Source organism: Spinacia oleracea, chromosome 6 (assembly GCF_020520425.1).
Source record: "Spinacia oleracea cultivar Varoflay chromosome 6, BTI_SOV_V1, whole genome shotgun sequence".
NCBI lineage: Eukaryota > Viridiplantae > Streptophyta > Magnoliopsida > Caryophyllales > Amaranthaceae > Spinacia > Spinacia oleracea.
In genome coordinates, this window is record NC_079492.1 from 28,725,007 (window position 1) to 28,752,279 (window position 27,273).

Consider the following 27,273-nt stretch of genomic DNA (forward strand, 5'->3'; position numbering starts at 1 on the left):
GCATTAGCTGTAGGAACTAATTATTTGTCGTTGCCCTCTAAGCTAGTTTTGGAACTGGAAGAATGTTTCCATGTTCCAAGTCTTATTAAAAACATCATTTATGTTTCTTGCTTAGATATTAAGGAATTTAACTTTGAAATAAAAGACAATAGTTCCTTGTTTTATTTTAAAGAGTTGTTTTATGGATCTGCTAAATTAGTCAATGGACTTTATGTACTAATCACGACAAAAATACCAAAAATGCCAAAATGAATGATTCAGATCTCACCTATCTGTGGAATTGTCGATTAGGTCATATTAACATGAAACGCATAAAAACACTTCAAAAAGAAGGAATTCTAGAACCATTTGACTTAGAGGATTTTGGTAAATGCGAATCGTGCTTACTTGGCAAAATAACAAAGAAACCTTTATCTAAAGTTGGAGAAAGAGCAAATGATCTATTGGGAATAATCCATACAGATGTATGTGGACCAATGAGTTCAAATGCTAGAGGTGGTTTCAGCTACTTTATCACTTTCACTGATGACTTCAGTAGATATGGTTATGTCTACCTAATCAAGCATAAGTCCGAGTCCTTTGACAAATTCAAGGAATTTAAGAGTGTAGAGAATCAACTAGGAAAGAAGATTAAAGCAATGCGGTCTGATAAAGGCGGTGAATATCTGAGCTATGAATTTGATGACCATTTGAAAGATTGTGTAATCTTGTCAGAATTGACTCCTCCAGGAACACCTCAATCGAATGGTGTTTCAGAACGGAGGAACATGACCTTGCTAGACATGGTTCGATCAATGATGGGTCAGGCCGAACTTCCGATAGAATTTTGGGGACATGCACTAAACACAGCTGCACTCACACTAAATAGAGATCCATCTAAAGTTGTCGAAAAGACTCCATATGAGTTATGGTTTGGAAGGCCTCCAAAAGTGTATTTTCTTAAGATTTGGGGTTGTTAAGTATACGTCAAACAATTAATTTCAGACAAACCTCAACCAAAATCTGACAAATATATCCTTGTGGGATACCCAAAGGAAACAAAGGGGTATTACTTCTACAATACATCTGAGAACAAGGTGTTTGTGAAGGAAATAATGCCCTTGGTCCAAGTATGCATTCTATGATAAGTCTAATAAATGCGGTTCAGTATTAATTAACAAGTTAATAATTCAGTGAGATCAAGTGAGCTGAATGCCTAGCTAGAGGCCGCTTCAGTTCAAGTGGAATTAATGATATTAATCCACAGCTTACTCTTGACTGAACCCGTAGGGTCACACAAATAGTACGTAAACGGATCAAGTATTTAATGACATTAAATACTCCATCTATGAATATTCGGAATCGACGGATCTTGGTTTCAGTGGGAGCTGAGATCGTCACAGGCAAGAAATGAATACTTCGGAAACGATGATATTGCCGGAAACGGAAATATGGATCGTATCGGAAATATAAATATTATCCAAGTCGTAGATGTTGCCGGAAACGGAAACATGGTACGTATCGGAAAATATTATCGGAAATGGAAATATTGCCAGAATCGGAAATATTGCCGGAAACGGAAATATTGTCAGAATCGGAAATATTATCGGAATCGGAAAATAATTCCGGAAACGGAAATATTAAATATTTGTTCAAAACGGAAATTAATTCCGGAATCGGAAATGTTAAATATTGTTCGTATCGGAAATGAATTCCGGAATCGGAAATTTAATCGGAAGCGTATCGTACGATTAAGCATCGGACGAGGCCTGCCGGACGAGGGCCCAGCTCGAAGCCAGGCCATCGCCCAGCAAGCCAAACGCGCGCCACAAGCCCAGCGCGCGCCAAGGCCGCGGATGCGTGGGCCTCGCTGCGTGGGCTGCTGCTCGCACGCACGCGCATGGGCGGCCCATCGTGGCTGCCGTGTGTGTGTGTGAGAGTTTGTGTTCATGCACGATTCCTAAAACGTGCAGAGTTCGGTTAATGATTAAATTCCTAATTCTATTTGATAAATTAATTAATCAGAGTTCTTGTAGGATTCTAAGTTTAATTGATTCGTATCCTAATAGGATTCCAGTTCTCTTTCCATACCCCTATAAATATGTGGCCTGGGTTCACAATTTATAACGAGTTTTCAAGTATTCAAAGTGAGTTTTTGAGAGAAAAATTCAGTCACACATCTTGCTCAAAAGTGCCGAAAATTCTAGTACCTTAAGGGCGATTCTAGTTGGTCAATCTTAAGGCGGATCCGGACGTGCTGTGGACTATCTACGGAGGGACGACACTTGGAGTCCTAAAGACTTGTTCTTGCTCGGTTCGGGCACAACTAGGGAGGGCACGCAACAAAGAGTATGCATCTAAATTATGCTATATGATTATGTGTAAATAATATGTATTCCTGGGTTAATGGTTGATTTATGTAATATCATATGTATCATAACCTAACAGTGGTATCACGAGCCCCTTATTATTTCCATAATCTAATTTGCATGAACATGGTTAAATATTACAAATTTGCAAGAATTAAAAGGGGTGATTAATTTTCGTAATTGTTAATTAATTGCAAATTGCGTTTATTTAATTATACGTACGCAGTTTTTCGGCAGTTTCTTCGTTACTCATCCAAATCGAGTGATTTTTGTGTCAATTCCGCATGTAAAAGGCATTCTAAAATTTTGACAAAAATAATATTTTTCTGCCGAACCCAGAATTCTCAAATTCGAAGCCTAACTATGACTTTTCGAAGGTTTTGGTTTTTCGAATGCAAAATTTCGTAAATTTAAGATGTTAAATTAAATATTTGCGATTCTTGTTGATAAATCTTGAATTTTTGATTGACCTACTATATATGTTTAACAAGTTTGAATGCCTAGCCTTGTTAATTATGCAATCTAATTTGTAATTATGATTAATTTGTTGAAAATTAGAATAATTTAGAATTAATTTGATTTTCATAATTAATTATAATTTAATTAGAAACCTATGATTAAAAACCACCATAAAAATTGTAAATTTATGATAAATTTTAAATTTTTATGACCTAGACTTGAATCCATAACAATCGGAAATCAATTGAATAATAAATTTTCGATTTTTTCGCCCTAAAATTATGAAATTAATATTATTTATTAATTTGTCATTAATTTTAAATATAAATTTTAAATTTTTATGCGATTCGTTCATATAACTTGCACGCACAAAGCAATGGACGCTTCGTGTTACCCTTAAGGGGTGTTGTATAGTGCGGGCATGCGACGACGAGCAAGGGAGCTCGTCGCCCGTGCGGCACCAATGCAATGAGCAAGGCATGGTGCACGAGCACAAGGCAGCAGCCCTGCCTTGTGTCGTGGGCCACGAGCTATGAACAAATGGGCATGGGCGAAAGGCAAGCCAAGGCAGTCGCGTGTGGGCAGCAAGCGAGCTGCGCCACAACGCGCACTGCCTCGCGCAAGAGCACGCAGCCTCGCGCGCAGCGAGCGCAAGCTCGCGTGCCACGAGCGCTGCGCCCAGCGTTGCTCGCGCGCGCAGCGAGCGCAAGCTCGCGTGCCACGAGCGCTGCGCCCAGCGTCGAACGCGCGCAATTGCTCGCGCACAGCGAGCGATTGCTCGCGCGCACAGCGAGCACCACAGCGTGCGATGGCTTGCGATGGAGATGCAGCAGCTATGCGACGAGCGCATGGGCTGCGCGCACATGGCCAGCAATGGCTGTGTGCGTGCGGCCCATGGGCGTGCAATGCGTAGGGTGTTTGCGTTACGATTAGATCGTTTTGAATGTTTAATTTGAAAATTTCAGTTCACGTAATTTTAATTAATTTTAAAATTAATAATTTAAATTATTTTCTTGGATTTTAATTTTGAATATTGTAATTATAATAAATGTTATTTATTCTAATTATTTTACTAAAATTAAAATCATGAATTAATTTAAATAACGACTGAAATTAAATTAAACTTTTTGGATTCAATTATAAATTTATATGAGCTTTAAATTTTAATTAAATTTGTATGTTTCCGGTTAGACTAGAAATACATTTTTATGTTTAAAATTAGTAAAGCATATGAATTTATTGGTTTAAGTGGGAGCGCTTTTTAGTCATAAACTCTTGATTAGGTCTACAAATCCTTAAGGTTAAAACAACTTGATTAGAATTAATAAGGACTGAATAATTGGTAGATTATTGGTGCCCTTGATTAATTGCTGCAAATGTTTACGTGATGCATAATGTGTTTTACTAACCAGCTATGTGGGCCATTCATGATAATGAATGGGTGAATGGTATATATTGTATATGTACTGTTTTGCAGGTTATGAAGTGACTAGTATGGCCCAAATAGGATAGAAAATATGGTCTGCGTACCATTAATTTGAATGTAATTGGTCTAAAGTACCAAAGTTGTTTTTCAATTCAAATATGGTCTGCGTACCATCAAATAGTTGTAATTAGTTTTAATTATAGCTTATCCTATTTGAAGAAAATGGTGCCTCCCACGGAGATTTTCAAGACGGACTTTGAAGTCAAAGCTTCAAGATGAAGTCGGGCCATACTAGATCACATTTATCTTATGCATGTTTTAAGTTATTTATTGCTTTAAATATGTCTTAAAATGCATGAGATCAAAGCTTGATTATGTTGCATGATTAAGGATTTTAGTTCACTTAAAATCTAACCAACATAGTAAGAGCTTAAGTTCCAAACTTAAAAATTGAGTTAAAAGGTGCCATGCCAAAATATACACTTGCTTGGATATCCTTTACATCAATCTAGTAATAGTTTTCGCTCAGCGAGGTGTTACTTATTGGTCCTAAAGGGGCAAGGTACACAAATAATTGTGAGTACATGTTAGTTTTGGTGAAACTCAACGATATAAGTAAGGAGTCCTTTTATGTCGTGGCAAAATCGATAGGTTTACCTAATAAGTTCTTAGACGTACCTATCAACCAAGAGTAGTTTCTAGACTATTAGCAAAAGGCTTTTGCTTACCTAAAATGTTTTAGGATTAAGTCGACAAACTGTGCTTAGTTCTTCAATGATTTTAGGGTCTTGGAATCATTTTATTCACACCTGCCGGAACACATAATTCGAATAAAATGCTAATAACTTGTTTGAATTGCATGGTTGCTTTAATTTCAAGTTATTATTCATGATAAATGTTTAGACTTTGCATGCTTCAATGTATGTTTTAATTATTGTTTATAATTAAATATCTTGCACTGCAATAAATCCTTTTAGAAAGGTAACAGTAAATTTCCTCGATTGGTAGTGAATCCAAGAACGATTCACGGAAAAGAGAGAAAGTGAGCAATTTAAAATGTACGTTTCTTATAGCGACTTTTATGGTTGTTTTCGAACATCAAAATTAAATGGCAAACCAATTGGTGCTTGTGAATTCAAAATACAATGTAGTTTTGAGATCATAAAGCATTGAGCTTAAAACACTCAGCTTTACCAATGGTTAACAACCTAAAATCTTTTTCCATTTAATTCTCGAATGAGTCTAGTCGCTAGACATTCGAATAGATCGATACTTAGAGAACTTTAGAAGCTTCTGGTAAGATCATCTAGTTGAAACAAAATATTCAACATAAATTAAAATGGTAAAGAACCTTTTTGGTGACATTGGACATGTCTAACAAAGTATAAAAGTCAACACTGAAGAATTCAATTCTTAAGACTATAAGAAAGGGTACAAGAAATAGGAAAACGAGGAACAAATGAAAGGAATTTACGATTTCGTTTCTACCTATAAGTTTATGTTTAAAGAGAAGTGACCTAGCAATCAAACTTCCTTGGTATCATATACCGCTTGAGGTTCTTACTTCGGTAATAACTCAAACAATGGAAGCTAGGATACACTAATGACCTACAAGTGGGAAATGAAGCATGGCAATGCTACATTAGTTGTAGGGTCATCTAGTTTGTTTTAAGTCCTTTCAAAGGCTGGAACTAAATGGCTATTTTGTTCCATAATCAGCATACCTAAATTTCTGCTTCAAACACAGAAAGACTCACATTCAGAAGAACAAAAACTATGCTTGTTTGTTTGTTTATTTGAATGAAATGGTCAATTACAGGTTGAGTCAATATGCTTGATTAAAACAAACAACTCTTTAAAGAACTTTACTAGGTTCAAATCAAACCCTTGATTTGAGTTCCACTAATCTTTGGCATTGTTTCTTAGACCATATCAACAAATTAACATTCAAAAGCTCTATTTTGATGGACTTTTGAAAGTTCATTGATTTCTAGATCAATTTAAGACGACTAGTCTTACTTGTTGAAAGTAACAAAAGATATGAACTATTGTTAGAACGCCTAGACAATAGAGTTCAAAGCTAAAGAAAGATTTTATGACTTTATTATTTCACACAGATTTGAGTGAATATAGGTTTATTTACTCAATGTGATATAAGTTTGAATCTGTTTGGCTAGTTCAAAGATTCATAAGTATAAATCCACTTGGCAAGAAATCATAAAGATCTAGGTTAGATCATGTTGATGATTACTTGAGACCAAATATGATCATCAATGATTGTGTGGTGTAATTTCACAATCTAGGTCCATAAGATATGGCATATCTTAGTTGGAATAATCGAAGTCAATTAGTACTTGATTCGATTAATGATGAATCATAAAGACTTTTCCTATAATTTCTAAAACAAAATGCTCAACTACCACCAAACTAAACCAAATTCGTCAAAGCTATTGAAAAGTAATTTCAGAATAACTTTTCATAAAATATATCTAGAGAGTTGCAAAACTCAGTGGGAGCTTAGTGTTTGTCATTCGACAAACTAAGGCCCAAGTATAGATATATGTTTCATTGTGATTTATTCAAATGAGACACAAGGGTATTGTTTCTACCACGAATTTTTGAGAACATAATGTTTGTTTGCTCGAAATAATGTCCTTTTGGAGATTCGTTTCCAAAATGACAAGTGGGAGAAAATAGACCTCGAAAGTCTTCGAGGCGAACAACAAACATAAACGGACATTCCGGAGGATTTTCGAAGTGCTTCAGAAAATCCGAACTTATTCTTTAAGGACTTTAGAAGTGGCTTTAAAGAATAGGCATCTCTTAGAAGACTTTACAAGTGCTTCAAGGAGAACAGAATATTCAAAGGACTTTCAAGTGGCTATTGATATTCTATTGTTTGATGTTCTATACCCTAGTAGGCATAGAGTTCAAGTCACTGGAACTATGAGATTCTTCTATTAGATAGTGAAGAAACATGGAGTTCAGGTCATTGAAGCTATGCGATTCTTCCATTAGATAGTGAAGAAACCTACAACTTGCAGTCAAACTATTATCATGTAGATTAATGAGTTTGTGACTTGTAAGAAAGCTATGACGAAACCCAGATTCCCTAAAATGGTTAGAGGCCATATATAGACTCAAATGTTTTAAATGGTTAGAGGCCATAAAACATACTCAATGTTTTGATGACAAAATTGAAATTTTGTTGATTTGCAAGAATAGTTTCACACCTATTGGTTGCAAGTTTGTTTTAAGGATAAAAACCATCAAACATGAATTGTGTTCACACACAAAGCTAGATTAGTTGCTAAAAGTTACAAGCAAATTCACGATGTGGATTGTGTTGAAACCTCATGCAAAATCGTAATGCTTCAAGTCTATAATTCAAGCAATGATTGCATATTGGTAAATATGGCAATTGGATGACAAAAGTATTCCTCAATCAAATGTTGGAATAAACTATGTACATGGCATGTCATAGGATTTGTGGATCCAAATAATGCTTGAAAAGGAAAGCTAGCTTATGAATCTAAGTCCAGATTTAAGCAAGCAATTGGGAATTAGAACTGTATTTTAGTGAAGCTAATAAGTATTTTAGTTTCATAAAATGTACATGATTCTTATAGATATATAAGAAGTTTAGTGGGAGTACATAAAACTTAATTGGTCCTATGTGTATCACACACATATCTCTCTATTGTAAAATAACATTCAAATGCTAATGACTTAGATTTGAGATTATTCATCAATGATGGACCATGGCGAAACTTAGTACATACTGGGTATTAAGATCTATTTACAAAGATCTTATGATATTGTTTTGGATTAAGTAATGGCATTTACTAAGTCAAACACGAAAGTCTCCATTGGAGATATTCGACCCATGTGAATAAATCTAAGTAAAGAATGTTTGAACTGTGTATAAGCATTTACTAAGTTAAACATCAAAGAGTCTAAATGAGATTCTTAACCTATATTATATGTCAAAGAATTTAGTTGGATTCAGTATCTACTAAAATTGAATGAGCTAAAGTTACATGAATAGAATTCAATTGGGAATTATTCTGCAAAAGAATTTATCATGTATGATATAATATGAGGATCGCCAAAAACGTATCGTATGACTTTAGGCATGACGTGAAGGAAATAATGCCCTTGGTCCAAGTATGCATTCTATGTTAAGTCTAATAAATGCGGTTCAGTATTAATTAACAAGTTAATAATTCAGTGAGATCAAGTGAGCTGAATGCCTAGCTAGAGGTCGCTTCAGTTCAAGTGGAATTAATGATATTAATCCAAAGCTTACTCTTGACTGAACCCGTAGGGTCACACAAATAGTACGTAAACGGATCAAGTATTTAATGGCATTAAATACTCCATCTATGAATATTCGGAACCGACGGATCTTGGTTTCAGTGGGAGCTAAGATCGTCACAGGCAAGAAATGAATACTCCGGAAACGATGATATTGCCGGAAACGGAAATATGGATCGTATCGGAAATATAAATATTATCCAAGTCGTAGATGTTGCCGGAAACGGAAACATGGTACGTATCGGAAAATATTATCGGAAATGGAAATATTGCCAGAATCGGAAATATTGCCGGAAACGGAAATATTGTCAGAATCGGAAATATTACCGGAATCGGAAAATAATTCCGGAAACGGAAATATTAAATATTTGTTCGAAACGGAAATTAATTCCGGAATCGGAAATATTAAATATTGTTCGTATCGGAAATGAATTCCGGAATCGGAAAATTTAATCGGAAGCGCATCGTACGAATAAGCATCGGACGAGGCCTGCCGGACGAGGCCCAGCACGAAGCCAGGCCATCGCCCAGCAAGCTAAGCGCGCCGCACAAACAGCCACGCCAGGCCCAGCGCAAGGCCAGGCCCAGCAGGCTGCGCAGCGCGCACAGCACGCGCAGCGCGCAGCGCGCGCGGGCGCTGTGTCGGCTGCTGCTCGCGCGCACGCATGGGGCCCATCGTGGCAGCCGTGCGTGTGTGTGCAAGTGTTTGTGTTCGTGCACGTTTCCTAAAACATGCAGAGTTCGGTTAATGATTAAATTCCTAATTCTATTTGATAAATTAATTAAATTAGAGTTCTTGTAGGATTCTAGGTTTAATTAATTTGTATCTGAATAGGATTTCGATTCCCTTTCCATACCCCTATAAATATGAGGCTAGGGCTCACAATTTATAAAAAGTTTCAAAGTATTCAAAAGTGAGTTTTTTGAGAGAAAATTAAAACACACATCTTGCTCATAAAGTGCCGAAATTTTCTAGTACCTTAAGGGCGATTCTAGTTGGTCAATCTTAAGGCGGATCCGGACGTGCTGTGGACTGTCTACGGAGGGACGACACTTGGAGTCCTAAAGACTTGTTCTTGTTCGGTTCGGGCGCAGCTAGGGAGGGCACGCAACAAAGAGTATGCATCTAAATTATGCTATATGATTATGTGTAAATAATATGTTGTCCTGGGTTAATGGTTGTTTCCGCATGATCTATGTAATGTCATATGTATCATAACCTTACAGTGGTATCACGAGCCCCTTATTATTTTCATAATCTAAATTGCATGAACATGGTTAAATATTACAAATTTGCAAGAATTAAAAGGGGTGATTAATTTTCGTAATTGTTAATTAATTGCAAATTGCGTTTATTTAATTATACGTACGCAGTTTTTCGGCAGTTTCTTCGTTACTCATCCGAATTGAGTGATTTTTGTGTCAATTCCGCATGTAAAAGGCATTCTACAATTTTGACAAAAATAGTTTTTTTCTGCTGAACCCAGAATTCTCAAATTCGAAGCCTAACTATGACTTTTCGAAGGTTTTAGTTTTTCGAATGCAAAATTTCGTAAATTTAAGATGTTAAATTAAATATTTGCGATTCTTGTTGATAAATCTTGAATTTTTGATTGACCTACTGCATATGTTTAACAAGTTTGAATGCCTAGTCTTGTTAATTATGCAATCTAATTTGTAATTATGATTAATTTGTTGAAAATTAGAATAATTTAGAATTAATTTGATTTTCATAATTAATTGTAATTTAATTAGAAACCTATGATTAAAAACCACCATAAAAATTGTAAATTTATGATAAATTTTAAATTTTTATGACCTAGACTTGAATCCATAACAATCGGAAATCAATTGGATAATAAATTTTCGATTTTTTCGCCCTAAAATTATGAAATTAATATTATTTATTAATTTGTCATTAATTTTAAATATAAATTTTAAATTTTTATGCGATTCGTTCATAAAACTTGCACGCACGAAGCAATGGACGCTTCGTGTTACCCTTAAGGGGTGTTGTATAATGCGGGCATGCGACGACGAGCAAGGGAGCTCGTCGCCCGTGCGGCACGAATGCAATGAGCAAGGGCGTAGTGCACGAGCACAAGGCAGCAGCCCTGCCTTGTGTCGTGTGCCACGAGCAATGGACGAATGGGCATGGGCGAAGGGCGAGCCAAGGCAGTCGCGTGTGGGCAGCAAGCGAGCTGCGCCACAACGCGCGCTGCCTCGCACAAGAGCGCGCAGCCTCGCGCGCAGCGAGCGCAAGCTCGCGTGCCACGAGCGCTGCGCCTAGCATTGCTCGCGCGCACAGCGAGCGATGTCGCCCGCCCAGCGAGCGATGTCGCGCGCCCAGCGAGCGATGTCGCGCGCGCACTGCGAGCGATAGCTCGCGTGCGATGAGCGCTGGCGCGCGCAGCGAGCACCAATGCGTGCGGAGGCTTGCGATGGGGATGCAGCAGCTATGCGACGAGCGCATGGGCTGCGCGCACATGGCCAGCAATGGCTGTGTGCGTGCGGCCCATGGGCGTGCAACGCGTAGGGTGTTTGCGTTACGATTAAAGATCGTTTTGAATGTTTAATTTGAAAATTTCAGTTCACGTAATTTTAATTAATTTTAAAATTAATAATTTAAATTATTTTCTTGGATTTTAATTTTGAATATTGTAATTATAATAAATTTTATTTATTCTAATTATTTTACTAAAATTAAAATCATGAATTAATTTAAATACGACTGAAATTAAATTAAATTTTTGGATTCAATTATAAATTTATATGAGCTTTAAATTTTAATTAAATTTGTATGTTTCCGGTTAGACTAGAAATACATTTTTATGTTTAAAATTAGTAAAGCATATAAATTTATTGGTTTAAGTGGGAGCGTTTTTTAGTCATAAACTCTTGATTAGGTCTACAAATCCTTAAGGTTAAAACAACTTGATTAGAATTAATAAGGACTGAATAATTGGTAGATTATTGGTGCCCTTGATTAATTGCTGCAAATGTTTACGTGATGCATAATGTGTTTTACTAACCAGCTATGTGGGCCATTCATGATAATGAATGGGTGAATGGTATATATTGTATATGTACTGTTTTGCAGGTTATGAAGTGACTAGTATGGCCCAAATAGGATAGAAAATATGGTCTGCGTACCATTAATTTGAATGTAATTGGTCTAAAGTACCAAAGTTGTTTTTCAATTCAAATATGGTCTGCGAACCATCAAATAGTTGTAATTAGTTATAGCTTATCCTATTTGAAGAAAATGGTGCCTCCCACGGAGATTTTCAAGACGGACTTTGAAGTCAAAGCTTCAAGATGAAGTCGGGCCATACTAGATCACAAATATCTTATGCATGTTTTAAGTTATTTATTGCTTTTAAATATGTCTTAAAATGCATGAGATCAAAAGCTTGATTATGTTGCATGATTAAGGATTTTAGTTCACTTAAAATCTAACCAACATAGTAAGAGCCTTAAGTTCCAAACTTAAAAATTGAGTTAAAAGGTGCCATGCCAAAATATACACTTGCTTGGATATCCTTTACATCAATCTAGTAATAGTTTTCGCTCAGCGAGGTGTTACTTATTGGTCCTAAAGGGGCAAGGTACACAAATAATTGTGAGTACATGTTAGTTTTGGTGAAACTCAACGATATAAGTAAGGAGTCCTTTTATGTCGTGGCAAATTCGATAGGTTTACCTAATAAGTTCTTAGACGTACCTATCAACCAAGAGTAGTTTCTAGACTATTAGCAAAAGGCTTTTGCTTACCTAAGATGTTCTAGGATTAAGTCGACAAACTGTGCTTAGTTCTTCAATGATTTTAGGATCTTGGAATCATTTTATTCACACCTGCCGGAACACATAACTTGAATAAAATGCTTAATAAACATTGAATTATGCATGTATGCTAGAATTTAAGTTTATTAAGAGAAACTGTGAATGGTTATTTATTTGTTTATTCTTTTCAATTGTAGTTTTAATATGGCAAACAACAATCAAAACATCATCATGGGTTCTGAGCTTATGGTCAAGCTGAACCTGACAAATTTTCTTGAATGGGAAGCTAAGCTAGTTGAAATAGTCAAACTCAATGGACTTGAGTATGTACTGTCACATCCCATGCCAAGCTACTATGCCAGAGACATGACCCCTGAGAGATTTTACGCCTGGGATGCGGATCTCAAAAAGGTTATGAGTCTCATGCTGAACAATATCCCTGATGATTGGGCTAAAAGGTTTGTAGCCTATGAACCTTTTACGCTCATCAAGAATCTGAGGGATATCTGTCGTGGAAGTACGGAGGACAGGGGCCTGAACGTCCATGAGTTGATTGAATCAATGTCTGGTCTAAAGGTTAGTTCTCCCAACAGGTGTTATAGGATGGAGGTCCAAGAAACACATGTTCAGCTCCTTCGCACTAAACAGAGGGTAGGCGTCCCACTGAGGTTCCATGTGGATCTTATGTGTTCATATTTTGATCGCCTAAGTCTACTAGGAACACCAATAAGAGAAAGGATGGCAGTCTCTGTCTTGCTCAATTCACTACACAGTGGGTTTGGTCGCTTCAAGCAACTATACCTAAGTGAACCAAGAGAAGAAACAGTTGCAGAATTTATTCACCTTGTCAGAAAGGCTGAAATAGTACTGGACTGTGAAGCCAAAGATTTACTCAAGGCTAGAAAGAGACCATTCAAGAAAGGTGGAAAGTCCAAGGGCAATGCTAAATCAAAGCAGGACAAGTCCACATCAAGCTGTCTTTATTGTGATGGAATAGGCCATTACAAAAGAGAATGTCCAAAGCTAAAGGAAGATCAGAAGAACGGAACAGTCGTTCCATCTTCAGGTATTTTCGTTATAGATTGTATACTTGCTAATTCAACTTCTTGGGTATTAGATACAGGTTGTGGCTCAAACTTATGTTCCAATCCACAGGGACTAAGAAGAAGTAGAAAGTTAAGCAAGGGTGAAGTCGACCTACGAGTGGGAAATGGAGCACGGATTGCTGCATTAGCCGTAGGAACTTACTATTTGTCGTTGCCCTCCGGGCTAGTTTTGGAACTGGAAGAATGTTTCCATGTTCCAAGTCTTACTAAAAACATCATTTCAGTTTCTTGCTTAGATGCTAAGGGATTTTCCTTTTTAATAAAAGACAATAGTTGTTCGTTTTATTTTAAAGAGATGTTTTATGGATCTGCTAGATTAGTCAATGGACTTTATTTATTAGATCACGACAAACAAGTATATAACATAAATACCAAAAAGGCCAAAAAGGATGATTCAGATCTCACCTATCTGTGGCATTGTCGATTAGGCCATATAAACTTGAAACGCTTAGAAAGACTTCAAAGGGAAGGAATTCTAGAACCATTTGACTTAGAGGATTATGGTAAATGCGAATCATGTTTACTTGGCAAAATGACAAAGCAACCTTTCTCTAAAGTTGGAGAAAGAGCAAATGAACTATTGGGTTTAATCCATACAGATGTATGTGGACCAATGAGTACAAATGCTAGAGGTGGTTTCAGCTACTTTATCACTTTCACTGATGACTTCAGTAGGTATGGTTATGTCTACCTAATGAAGCATAAGTCTGAATCCTTTGACAAATTCAAGGAATTTCAGAGTGAAGTAGAGAATCAATTAGGCAAGAAGATTAAGGCACTGCGGTCTGATAGAGGCGGTGAATATCTGAGCTATGAATTTGATGACCATCTGAAAGAATGTGGAATTCTATCAGAATTGACTCCTCCTGGAACACCACAATGGAACGGTGTGTCGGAACGGAGGAACAGAACCTTGCTAGACATGGTCAGGTCAATGATGGGTCAGGCCGAACTTCCATTAGAATTTTGGGGACATGCACTAAATACAGCTGCACTCACTATAAATAGAGCTCCGTCTAAAGCTGTCGAAAAGACTCCATACGAATTATGGTTTGGAAAGCCTCCAAATGTGTCTTTTCTTAAGATTTGGGGATGTGAAGTATACGTCAAACGATTAATTTCAGACAAACTTCATCCAAAATCTGACAAATGTATCCTTGTGGGCTATCCAAAGGAAACAAAGGGGTATTACTTCTACAATACATCTGAGAACAAAGTGTTTGTTGCTCGAGATGGTGTCTTTTTGGAGAAGGATCACATTTCCAAAATGACAAGTGGGAGAAAAGTAGACCTCGAAGAAATTCGAGTCGAACAACAAACTCTAGAGAATGCTCAAGATGACATTCAGGATGAAACTCAGAGATCTTTAGAAGAATCTGGTGAGAATCATGGTCAATCTAGAAATGTTACCCCGCGTAGATCGCAAAGATATAGATCTCAACCGGAAAGGTACTTAGGTATTTTGACGAACGAGAGCTATGACGTTCTATTACTTGAAAGTGATGAACCTGCGACTTACAAGCAAGCTATGACGAGCCCTAGCTCCAAGCAGTGGCAAGAAGCCATGCAATCTGAATTAGACTCCATGTCTGAAAACCAAGTATGGGATTTGGTCGATTTGCCAGATGGCTACCAAGCCATTGGAAGCAAATGGGTTTTCAAACTGAAAAAGGACAAGGATGGGAAACTTGAAGTTTTCAAAGCTAGATTGGTCGCAAAAGGTTACAGGCAAGTCCACGGTGTGGATTACGATGAAACCTTTTCACCAGTTGCAATGCTAAAGTCTATTCGAATAATGTTAGCAATCGCTGCATATTACGATTACGAAATATGGCAGATGGATGTCAAAACTGCTTTCTTAAACGGCGTTTTAACAGAAACTGTGTTTATGACACAGCCTGAAGGTTTTGAGGATCCAAAGAATGCTAAAAAGGTATGCAAGCTAAAGAAGTCAATCTACGGATTGAAGCAGGCATCCAGGAGCTGGAATATACGTTTTGATGAAGCAGTCAGTGACTTTGGTTTCATCAAGAACGCGGACGAATCTTGTGTATACAAGAAGGTCAGTGGGAGCAAAATTGCTTTCCTAGTATTATATGTCGACGACATATTGCTTATCGGAAATGACATTCCTATGTTGAACTCTGTCAAGATTTGGCTTGGGAAATGTTTTTCGATGAAGGATCTAGGAGAAGCACAGTACATATTGGGCATCAAGATTTACAGAGATAGATCTAAAAAGATGATTGGACTTAGTCAAAGCACTTATATCAATAAGGTGCTTGATAGGTTCAAGATGGCGGACTCCAAGCGAGGCTACCTACCCATGTCTCATGGAATGACTCTAAGCAAGACTCAGTGCCCAAAAACACTTGATGAGCGTAGACGAATGAATGGGATTCCATATGCATCATTGATTGGTTCAATAATGTATGCTATGATATGTACACGCCCGGATGTTGCGTACGCACTCAGTGCTACGAGCAGATACCAGTCAGACCCAGGAGAGGCGCATTGGACTGCTGCCAAGAATATTCTGAAGTACCTGAAAAGGCACAAAGATGACTTCCTGGTCTATGGTGGAGATGATGAATTAATTGTTAAAGGCTATACGGACGCAAGTTTCCAAACCGACAAAGATGATTTTAGATCACAGTCTGGGTTTGTCTTCTGCCTCAACGGAGGAGCAGTAAGCTGGAAAAGTGCTAAGCAAAGCACCATTGCGGATTCTACAACTGAAGCGGAGTACATTGCTGCACATGAAGCAGCAAAGGAAGCTATATGGCTAAGGAAGTTCATAGGAGAACTTGGTGTAGTCCCCTCCATTAAAGGACCAATAGCCCTGTATTTTGATAATAACGGAGCTATTGCACAGGCAAAAGAGCCTAGACACCACCAGAGAGTCAAGCATGTACTTCGTAGATTTCACCTTCTACAAGAGTTCGTTGAAAGAAAAGAAGTCGAGATAAGCAAAATTGGAACTGATGACAACATATCAGATCCATTAACTAAACCTCTGCCGCAGGCGAAGCACAACTCGCACACTGCAGCTATGGGAATCAAGCATATTGGAGAATGGCTTTGATGTCTCTGTTTAATGTTTTAAAGTTTTAGAGTTTAAATCTTTGTAAAACATTATTGGTTAATCATTCACAATAAATGAAATGAATTCATTTTTTCATTTAATTTGTGGTTTATTAAATTATGAGTCCCTTCAATTTGACGATATATTCAAGATAGACTGTCAGGACCAGTCCTGTGACTAAGAAATGTCTATCAAGTGAACTTGAATGTCAAAGGTTGAAAATGGTCCCTAATCGGAGTTTTCTATAAAATTGGACGCATAGAAAACGTTAGACGATTAGAATGCAAGATGACTAGTAGTTCTGTTTCTTGAACTATGTGGACATGGCAATGTCATAATCATTTGCATAGATACTTACTTTGGGAAGACTAGTATCGGACAAGACCTATGAAACTTTACTGTAAGAGATGAAAATCTGTCATGAGTAAATTTCATTAAATTAATAGACACTAAATCCTCAATACCTGAGTGATTTGAGATTACTTGTTTGAGAACTGGTTGCTTTAACGTTGACCAACCGTCGCACCGTAAAAGGAGGCTATAAAGGCAACGCTCAGGTAATCACCTATCAAACGAAGTCTAATCTCAAGATCGCAAGATTGGGATTGTCCTCCCATAAATCGGGATGAGATGCTTAAAAGTTGTACAAGGCCACTCGGAGAGCTAGAAACTGTGAAATGCATGGCCGTGCTCGGATGAATCATAGGCTATGATTATCTGTTTATTTGATCAGTTGAACTCTGAAACCGAGAAACACCTCTAGACGTAATAAGGATGACAACTCTTACCTTATGTTCAAGAGCAAGAATCGAGCGACAAAGGAATTAGGAAATGCACACTTGTCCCTAAGGACAAGTGGGAGACTGAAGGAAATAATGCCCTTGGTCCAAGTATGCATTCTATGTTAAGTCTAATAAATGCGGTTCAGTATTAATTAACAAGTTAATAATTAACAAAGTATTCAAAAGTGAGTTTTTTGAGAGAAAATTAAAACACACATCTTGCTCATAAAGTGCCGAAATTTTCTAGTACCTTAAGGGCGATTCTAGTTGGTCAATCTTAAGGCGGATCCGGACGTGCTGTGGACTGTCTACGGAGGGACGACACTTGGAGTCCTAAAGACTTGTTCTTGTTCGGTTCGGGCGCAGCTAGGGAGGGCACGCAACAAAGAGTATGCATCTAAATTATGCTATATGATTATGTGTAAATAATATGTTGTCCTGGGTTAATGGTTGTTTCCGCATGATCTATGTAATGTCATATGTATCATAACCTTACATGACGAACATATACCAATCTCTATTGATCTAAGTGAAGATCAACTAGATTGAGATCAAGAATACTTATGGTACTTGAAAAGGTACATAGGAATAGTTCTTGATTCAAGGAAATAAAGATATGCTAAATATTGATGCTACACGCATAAACACTGGCAAAGGATCAAGCAAGACCCTTTGGAGTTAACCAATTATAAGGACGAGCTATAGAGCATCGTGTTTTGAAATGGCAACATGGATTGGAGACCATGAGTTGTTGCGTGGGAAATTAAAATATTAATTTCTATGTTCTAAGATATAGTTGGAGAGTCTTCCACATATCTATGAACTGCTTGGATAGGTAAATCCAAACAAAGCATCACTAGCAACCTATACAGTTGAAGTAAAAGTGATTATTGCCTAAGAAGCAATAAAACAGGGTTGTTTAAAGTTCTTCACTGGACTTGGGTAGATCACCTATCTGCTGGCTTGATGGTTCTTCATTGAAAAATGCGTAGAACCACTCTTGAAGCAAGAAAAACGTCTGCTAACTTGATGGTTCTTCTTTGCAAAATGAGTAAAACCACCATCGAAGTAAGAAAGACTAGATCTCATAATAAACAAACTCGAAAAGATCTTATCATCATATCTCGAAGAACATTCGATGAAAAGGATATTAAGATTGGCAAAGCATGATAACTAAACCTATGCAACAAGTGAGAAGCAACACTCACGTTGTAGCACTGGAAATCAAGCATAGCTTTGAATTCCATGAATTGTTTTAGAAGATGGGTTTGAGGCCCATGGTTATAAAACATTGGGGTTGAACATTTATCATATATGAAATGTATTTTCATATTCCATTTAATCTTGGTTTAGTATTAAATGATGAGTCCCTTCAAATTTGACGATATATTCAAGATAGACTGTCAGGACCAGTCATGTGACTAAGAAATGTCTATCAAGTGAACTTGAAAGTCAAAGGTTGAAAATGGTCCCTATTCGGAGTTTTCTATAAAATTGGACGCATAGAAAACGTTAGACGATTAGAATGCAAGATGACTAGTAGTTCTGTTTCTTGAACTATGTGGACATGGCAATGTCATAATCATTTGCATAGATACTTACTTTGGGAAGACTAGTATCGGACAAGACCTATGAAACTTTACTGTAAGAGATGAAAATCTGTCATAAGTAAATTTCATTAAATTATTAGACACTAAATCCTCAATACCTGAGTGATTTGAGATTACTTGTTTGAGAACTGGTTGCTTTGACGTTGACCAACCGTCGCACCGTAAAAGGAGGCTATAAAGGCAACGCTCAGGTAATCACCTATCAAACGAAGTCTAATCTCAAGATCGCAAGATTGGGATTGTCCTCCCATAAATCGGGATGAGATGCTTAAAAGTTGTACAAGGCCACTCGGAGAGCTAGAAACTGTGAAATGCATGGCCGTGCTCGGATGAATCATAGGCTATGATTATCTGTTTATTTGATCAGTTGAACTCTGAAACCGAGGAACACCTCTGGACATAATAAGGATGACAACTCTTACCTTATGTTCAAGAGCAAGCATCGAGCGAAAAAAGAATTAGGAAATGCACACTTGTCCCTAAGGACAAGTGGGAGACTGAAGGAAATAATGCCCTTGGTCCAAGTATGCATTCTATGATAAGTCTAATAAATACGGTTCAGTATTAATTAACAAGTTAATAATTCAGTGAGATCAAGTGAGTTGAATGCCTAGCTAGAGGCCGCTTCAGTTCAAGTGGAATTAATGATATTAATCCACAGCTTACTCTTGACTGAACCCGTAGGGTCACACAAATAGTACGTAAACGGATCAAGTATTTAATGACATTAAATACTCCATCTATGAATATTCGGAATCGACGGATCTTGGTTTCAGTGGGAGCTGAGATCGTCACAGGCAAGAAATGAATACTCCGGAAACGATGATATTGCCGGAAACGGAAATATGGATCGTATCGGAAATATAAATATTATCCAAGTCGTAGATGTTGCCGGAAACGGAAACATGGTACGTATCGGAAAATATTATCGGAAATGGAAATATTGCCAGAATCGGAAATATTGCCGGAAACGGAAATATTGTCAGAATCGGAAATATTATCGGAATCGGAAAATAATTCCGGAAACGGAAATATTAAATATTTGTTCGAAACGGAAATTAATTCCGGAATCGAAAATGTTAAATATTGTTCGTATCGGAAATGAATTCCGGAATCGGAAATTTAATCGGAAGCGTATCGTACGATTAAGCGTCGGACGAGGCCTGCCGAACGAGGGCCCAGCTCGAAGCCAGGCCATCGCCCAGCAAGCCAAACGCGCGCCACAAGCCCAGCGCGCGCCAAGGCCGCGGATGCGTGGGCCTCGCTGCGTGGGCTGCTGCTCGCACGCACGCGCATGGGCGGCCCATCGTGGCTGCCGTGTGTGTGTGTGTGTGAGTTTGTGTTCATGCACGATTCCTAAAACGTGAAGAGTTCGGTTAATGATTAAATTCCTAATTCTATTTGATAAATTAATTAATTAGAGTTCTTGTAGGATTCTAAGTTTAATTGATTCGTATCCTAATAGGATTCCAGTTCTCTTTCCATACCCCTATAAATATGTGGCCTGGGTTCACAATTTATAACGAGTTTTCAAGTATTCAAAGTGAGTTTTTTGAGAGAAAAATTCAGTCACACATCTTGCTCAAAAGTGCCGAAAATTCTAGTACCTTAAGGGCGATTCTAGTTGGTCAATCTTAAGGCGGATCCGGACGTGCTGTGGACTATCTACGGAGGGACGACACTTGGAGTCCTAAAGACTTGTTCTTGTTCGGTTCGGGCGCAGCTAGGGAGGGCACGCAACAAAGAGTATGCATCTAAATTATGCTATATGATTATGTGTAAATAATATGTATTCCTGGGTTAATGGTTGTTTCTGCATGATTTATGTAATATCATATGTATCATAACCTAACAGTTTGTTGCTCGAGATGGTATCTTTTTGGAAAGAAGTCACATTTCCAAAATGACAAGTGGGAGAAAAGTAGACCTCGAAGAAATTCAAGTCGAACAACAAACTCTAGAGAATGATCAAGATGACATTCAGGTTGAAACTCAGAGATCTTTAGAAGTATCTGGTGAGAATCAAGAACCAACTAGAAATGCAATACCGCGTAGATAGCAGAGATATAGGTCTCAACCAGAAAGATACATAGGTATTTTGATGAATGAGAGCCATGAAGTTCTATTGCTGGAAATCGATAATCTTGCGAATTACAAACAAGCTATGACGAGCCCTAGGTCCAAGAAATGGCAAGAGGCCATGCAATCTGAATTAGACTCCATGTCTGAAAACCAAGTTTGGGATTTGGTCGATTTGCCAGATGGACAAGGACAAGGACGGGAAACTAGAATTTTTCAAAGCTAGATTGGTTGCGAAAGGATACAGGAAAGTCCACGGTGTGGATTATGATGAAACCTTTTCAACAGTTGCAATGCTAAAGTCTATTCGGATAATGTTAGCAATCGCTGCATATTACATTTACGAAATATGGCAGATGGATGTCAAAACTGCTTTCTTAAACGGCGTTTTAACAGAAACTGTGTTTATGACACAGCCTGAAGGTTTTGAGAATCCAAAGAATGCTAAAAAGGTATGCAAGCTTAAGAAATAAAATTTATGGATTGAAGCAAGCATCAAGGAGCTAGAATGTACATTTTGATGAAGCAGTCAGTGACTGGTTTCATCAAGAACGCAGACGAATCTTGTGTATACAAAAAAGTCGGTGGGAGAAAAACTTCTTTCCTAATATTATATGTCGAAGACATATTACTTATCGGAAATGACATTCCTATGTTGAACTCTATCAATATTTGGCTTGGGAAATGTTTTTCGATGAACGATCTAGGAGAAACACATTACATATTGGGCATCAAGATCTACAGAGATAGATCTAAAAAGATGATTGGACTTAGTCAAAGAACTTATATTAATAAGATTCTTGATATGTTCAAAATGGCTGACTCCAAGCAAGGCTACCTACCCATGTCTCATGGAATAACTCTAAGCAAGACTTAGTGCCCAAAAACACTAGATGAGCGAAGACGAATGGATGGGATTCCATATGCATCATTGATTGGTTCAATAATGTATTCTATGATATGTACACGCCCGGATGTTGCGCACGCACTCAGTGCTACGGGTAGATACTAGTCTGACCTAGGAGAGGCACATTGGACTGCTGCCAAGAACATTCTGAAGTACCTGAAAAGGCACAAAGATGATTTCCTAGTCTATGGTGGAGATGATGAATTAATTGTTAAAGGCTATACGAACGCAAGTTTCTAAACCGACAAAGATGATTTCAGATCACAGTCTGGGTTTGTCTTCTGCCTCAACGGAGGTGCAGTAAGCTGGAAAAATGCTAAGCAGAGCACTATTGCGGATTCTACAACTGAAGCAGAGTACATTGCTGCACATGAAGCAGCAAAGGAAGCTATTTGGCTAAGGAAGTTCATAGGTGAACGGTGTAGTCCCCTCAGTTAAAGGACCGATAGCTCTATATTGTGACAATAACGGAGCTATTGTACAGGAAAAAGATCCTTGACACCACCAGAGAGTCAAACGTGTACTTCGTAGATTTCACCTTCTACGAGAATTATTGGAGAGAAAAGAAATCGAGATAAGCAAAATTAGAACTGACGACAACATCTCAGATCCATTAACTAAACCTCGGCCGCAAGCGAAGCACAACTCGCACACTGCAGCTATAGGAATCAAGCATGTCGGAGAATGGATTTGATGTCCTTAATGAATGTTTTAAAGTTTTAGTGTTTAATACTTTGAAAAACCTTTTGGCCGGTTAACCATTTATAGAAATGAATAAATTTCATTTTTTCATTTAATTTTGTGGTTTATTAAATGATGAGTCCTTTCAATTTGACAAATATTCAAGATAGACTGTTAGGACCAGTCCTTTGACTAAGAAATGTCTATCAAGTGAACTTGAATGTCAAAAGTTGAAAATGGTCCCTGGTCGGAAGTTTTCTATAAAGGTAGACGCATAGAAAACGCTAGTCGACTAGAATGCAAGATGACTAGTAGTTCTGTTTTTTGAACTATGTGGACATGGCAATGTCGCAATCATTTGCATAGATACTTACTTGATAAGATTAGTATCAGACAGACCTATGAAACTTTATTGTAAGAGATGAAAATCTGTCATAAGTAAATTTCATTATATTATTAGAAACTAATCCTCAATACCTGAGTGATTTGAGATTACTTGTTTCAGAACTGGTTACTTTGATGTTGTCAAGCGTCGCACCGTAAAAGGAGACTATAACGGCAACACTCAGGTAATCACCTATCAAACGAAGTCTAACCTCAAGATCACAAGATTGGGATTGTCCTCCCATAAATCGGGATGAGATGCTGAAAGTTGTACAAGGCCACTCGGAGAGCTAGAAACTGAAAAATGCATGGTCGTGCTCAGATAATCATAGGCTATGATTATTTGTTTATTTGATCAGTTGAGCTCTGACACCGAGAAACAGCTCTGTACATAATAAGGATGACTGCTCTTACCTTATGTTCATGAGCAGGCATCATGTGACAAAGGAATTAGGAAATGCACACTTGTCCCTAAGGACAAGTGGGAGACTGGAGGAAATAAAGCCCTTGGTCCAAGTTTTCATTTAATGCATTTAATGCATTTAATGCTAAGTCTAATAAATGCGGTCAGTATTAATTAACAAGTTAATAATTCAGTGAGATCAAGTGATCTAAATGCCTAGCTAGAGGCCGCTTCAGTTCAAGTGAAATTAATGAATTAATCACAACTTACTCTTGACTGAACCTGTAGGGTCACACAAATAGTGCGTGAACGGATCAAGTATTTAAGTGAATATAATATTCATTAATTACTCTATTATGGTCATTCTGAAATGATGGATCTAGGTTCCAGTGGGAGCTAAAATCATCAAAAAAGCAAAAGGGAATATTTGCCGGAAATGAAGATATTGCCGGAAATGAAGATATTGCCGGAAACGGAAATATGGTTCATGACGAAAATATAAATATTATCCAAGTCGGAGATATTTCCGGAAACGAAAATATCTTTCGTATCCAAAAATGTTATCGGAAATAGAAATATTGCCCGAATCGGAAATATTGCCGGAAACGGAAATATTACCGGAATCGAAAATATTGTCAAAATCGGAAAATATTATCGGAATCGGACATATTAACGGAAACGTAAATATTGTTCGAATCGGAAATAAACTCCGAAATCGGAAAAAGAATCGGAAGCGCGATGAGCAACAAGTCAGCAAGCAAGCCGGCTCATCGCTCGACAAGCAAAGGCACAAGGCCCAACGCCAACACCGAGCACGAGGCCCAACGCCAGCACTAGGCCAAGCGCCCAGCAATGCCTGCTAGTCTTTGTGCGATGGGCCAAAGCCAAGCCTGCAGCGCGCAAGGCCTTTGGCCGAGCACAGCACGCGCGCCAGCGTGGCCTGCAAGGCTGCGTTGGCGGCAAGCTGGCTTATGCGCCAAGCCTTGTGTGTTTCTTAGGCGCCAAGTTACTTGGGCCTTAAGAAATTAATTTTCTTATTTCTACTAAGATTAAACATTTAGATAATTCTGAAACACCTAGTGTTTAATTAATCCTAAAATTCTAATTCTACTAATTCACTATAGTCCTAATAGGATTAGTTAATTGATTCCTAGTAAAATTATAATTCCCTATTTCCACCCTATGAATATGTGGTTCATGATCACAATTTATACATCACAATTACAATTTCCTATCACCATTGTGAGTTTCCCCAGTGCACATAAAACCTTAGAGAATATTCTAGTTGGTTGAATCTAAGGCGGAAGCGAATGTGTTATGGACTATCTACGGAGGGACGACACTTGGAGTCATCTACTTGTTCTTATTCGGTTCGGGAGCAGCTAGGGAAGGCACAAATCACATAGTATGTATCTTGAATTATGCTAATTGACTTTGTGGCAATTAATTTGGATTCCTAGCTTTATGGTTTTTCCGCGCGAATTATATTGTTTACATTGTTCATAACCCTACACTCTATGGCATTAGCAATTGTTGAACCACCAACAACAAAAGGAGTGAACTCCTTTCCTTTACCCTTATCCATCTGCTTCTTGTCTTTGTTGGAAAACTTGTCTACCACTTGTTGAATTGTTGACACGCTTGATCCAAAAACAATTTGTGAAGCTGGAGAGCAAGTTGCAGCCTTGTTAAGAGTATCATCATTCTTAACATTGAGAGCACCAATTGCAAGGGCCTGAGCACGTGCATTCCTTCTCACAATGCTTACATATTCTAAATTGGCATGCTCAAAATCGATCTCATAGTCTTCCTTAGCACAAGAAGGAATAATATAATGGAGTTTATGCCCTACAGCCATGACCAAAGAATGTGCAGCTAAGGAATGAGCCACCTTGTTAGAAAACTTCGGAATGTGAGAGAAACTTATGATCCAGTTCTGACCCAAAAGTTGTGTCACTTCCCTTAAAACATGTCCAAACTCGTGATGTGACTGATCATTAACCTTTTCCAAAAGCAGCTTGAGATTGAGAGCATTTGTTTCCACTTCCAGCTTGTCAATCATAAAGTCCTTCGCAATCATCAAACCCTCTCGAAGAGCATACAGTTCTGAAGCTAAGGGAGAGTGAACATTGAATTTACTTGAATAACCTACAAACCAAGAACCTGTAGGTCTTCGAAAGACACCTCCTCCTGCTACATTCCCCGATTTCCATGCTCCGATCCTTTAATATTTAACTTCATGAAACCTTCTTTTGGTGGAAACCACGTCCTCTTGAAAATTCCAGGATCAACCACCTTGCTGACTTGTTGTGCTCTTTCCCTGCAAAATCAAGTTAGTAGTTTTCCAATCCGTATAAAAGGAATTAAATAGAGAAAAGACATTCTTCATTTTAAAATCAAAGACCGTATTATTTCTAGATATCCAAATATACCAAATAAAAACAGTGAATATAATCTTCCCATCCATTGAATTTTTTATGTGACTGGAAGTTTACAACTCCCACGAGCGCGAAGGTTTTGTAATTTATTGGATTAATTTTCACTGGTAAACCCAAACTTTATAGACAATTCACAATAAAAAGGTAAATATTCTAGAACTAGTTTGACTTTTTCAGATTTTGCTGAACTAATCAAGAACAAACTCTGATAATTAACTCATAATCTGGGAATTAAAAGGAACCTACTCTTTAGATTTTGTTAGATTAGCATGATAATTAGGGCAGGTGACACCTTCACACGAGATCGAGGAAGTAGCCAGCAATGCAACCTTAATATGTTTGTTTAATTGCATTTATGTATTCATATATTTATGCAAATCCCATCATTTCGATTTTAAATACAAAGCAATACTTGATCTAGTGGAAATGGATCAACATATCAGTCCCCACTCCCCAATCTCCTTAATTGGAGTACTTTGAGAATGGGAGTTCTCTTATCCTTTCTCCTACTCCTACGAAATCTTGTCTATTAACTCTATTCGTGTTAATCGTGTAAGGATCCGATTTAATAGAATGTCTTCTCCTTACCGGCTAAAATAACAAAATAAAATATGAGATGCTCTTAAAACTACACTTTTGGAGTTTTGGACCATTGACACTAATGTCAAGGAAGCTTCTTTAATTAATATGAGTGCTTTTTAGTTAAAATTAAAGAGCTTTCTTTGATGTCACTAATCACTTTATATTTATATAGTTTAGTATAGTTTAGTGGGTTGATTTGACAGGGTTAGTAAAACGGTATGAAAATTACATGTGATTAAATCCAAATTAGTGTTCAAAGCAAACCTTTGTCCTCATTATAAAATGCAATAATTAGAGAGATAATAAGTGTTATAAAAGAAAAAGAGAGAGATAATAGGAAGCTGGGTTTCATCTACCTTTAGCTAATCAAGGGCCAGTAAATAATAACCCAATCCATTGTGTATTTTTACCATTGGAACAAAATAAACGTTATGTTTGACAATTAGCAATTGCATGTTAGCTTTTTTTTTTTTTTTTAATTATTGGGTGCACCGTGCATTTAAGAGTATTTTTATGCACATCGCTGGTCCGTATTATATTTTCTCCTCACGTGTAAGGAGAAAATGTAAGAGGGTATACCCGGGTGCATGTAATATCTTCTAAGCTTTTTGTTGTTTGTATTGGGTAAAATTGTCAAAATATACCTTGTTTTTAGTTGAGTGTGTGAAACCATGATCTTATTGTTTTTTTTTTGGCAACTAGTAGTAGAATCCTTAATTTAACAAAAGTATTAAAGATGGCACCTTAACTCAACTTTCCGGCAATAACGATAAAATCATACTGATTACTACTTCCTCAGTCACTAAAATATTGCCCCAATTTTATTTTCGACATGTTCTTTTAAGTTGGCTTCATAATATTTATAGTATGTGGTCCTCACATC

The 27,273-nt window shown here is 37.5% G+C and overlaps 1 protein-coding gene across 1 annotated transcript; it reads right to left on the minus strand.

Moving 5' to 3' along the window:
• Positions 1-24,551: 24,551 nt before the first annotated feature.
• LOC130464258 (uncharacterized) lies at positions 24,552-26,296 on the minus strand. Its single transcript, XM_056833730.1, has 2 exons — positions 26,055-26,296; positions 24,552-25,690 (listed from the first exon to the last, which is right to left on the minus strand). Exon 2 carries the CDS (start codon positions 25,448-25,450, stop codon positions 24,833-24,835), a length of 618 nt encoding a protein of 205 aa, XP_056689708.1. The 5' UTR covers positions 25,451-25,690; positions 26,055-26,296; the 3' UTR covers positions 24,552-24,832.
• Positions 26,297-27,273: the final 977 nt, after the last annotated feature.

Excerpts from the sequence above, each read along its gene's own strand:
- LOC130464258 (XM_056833730.1), bottom strand. The coding sequence starts at position 25,450 with ATGATTGCGAAGGACTTTATGATTGACAAGCTGGAAGTGGAAACAAAT.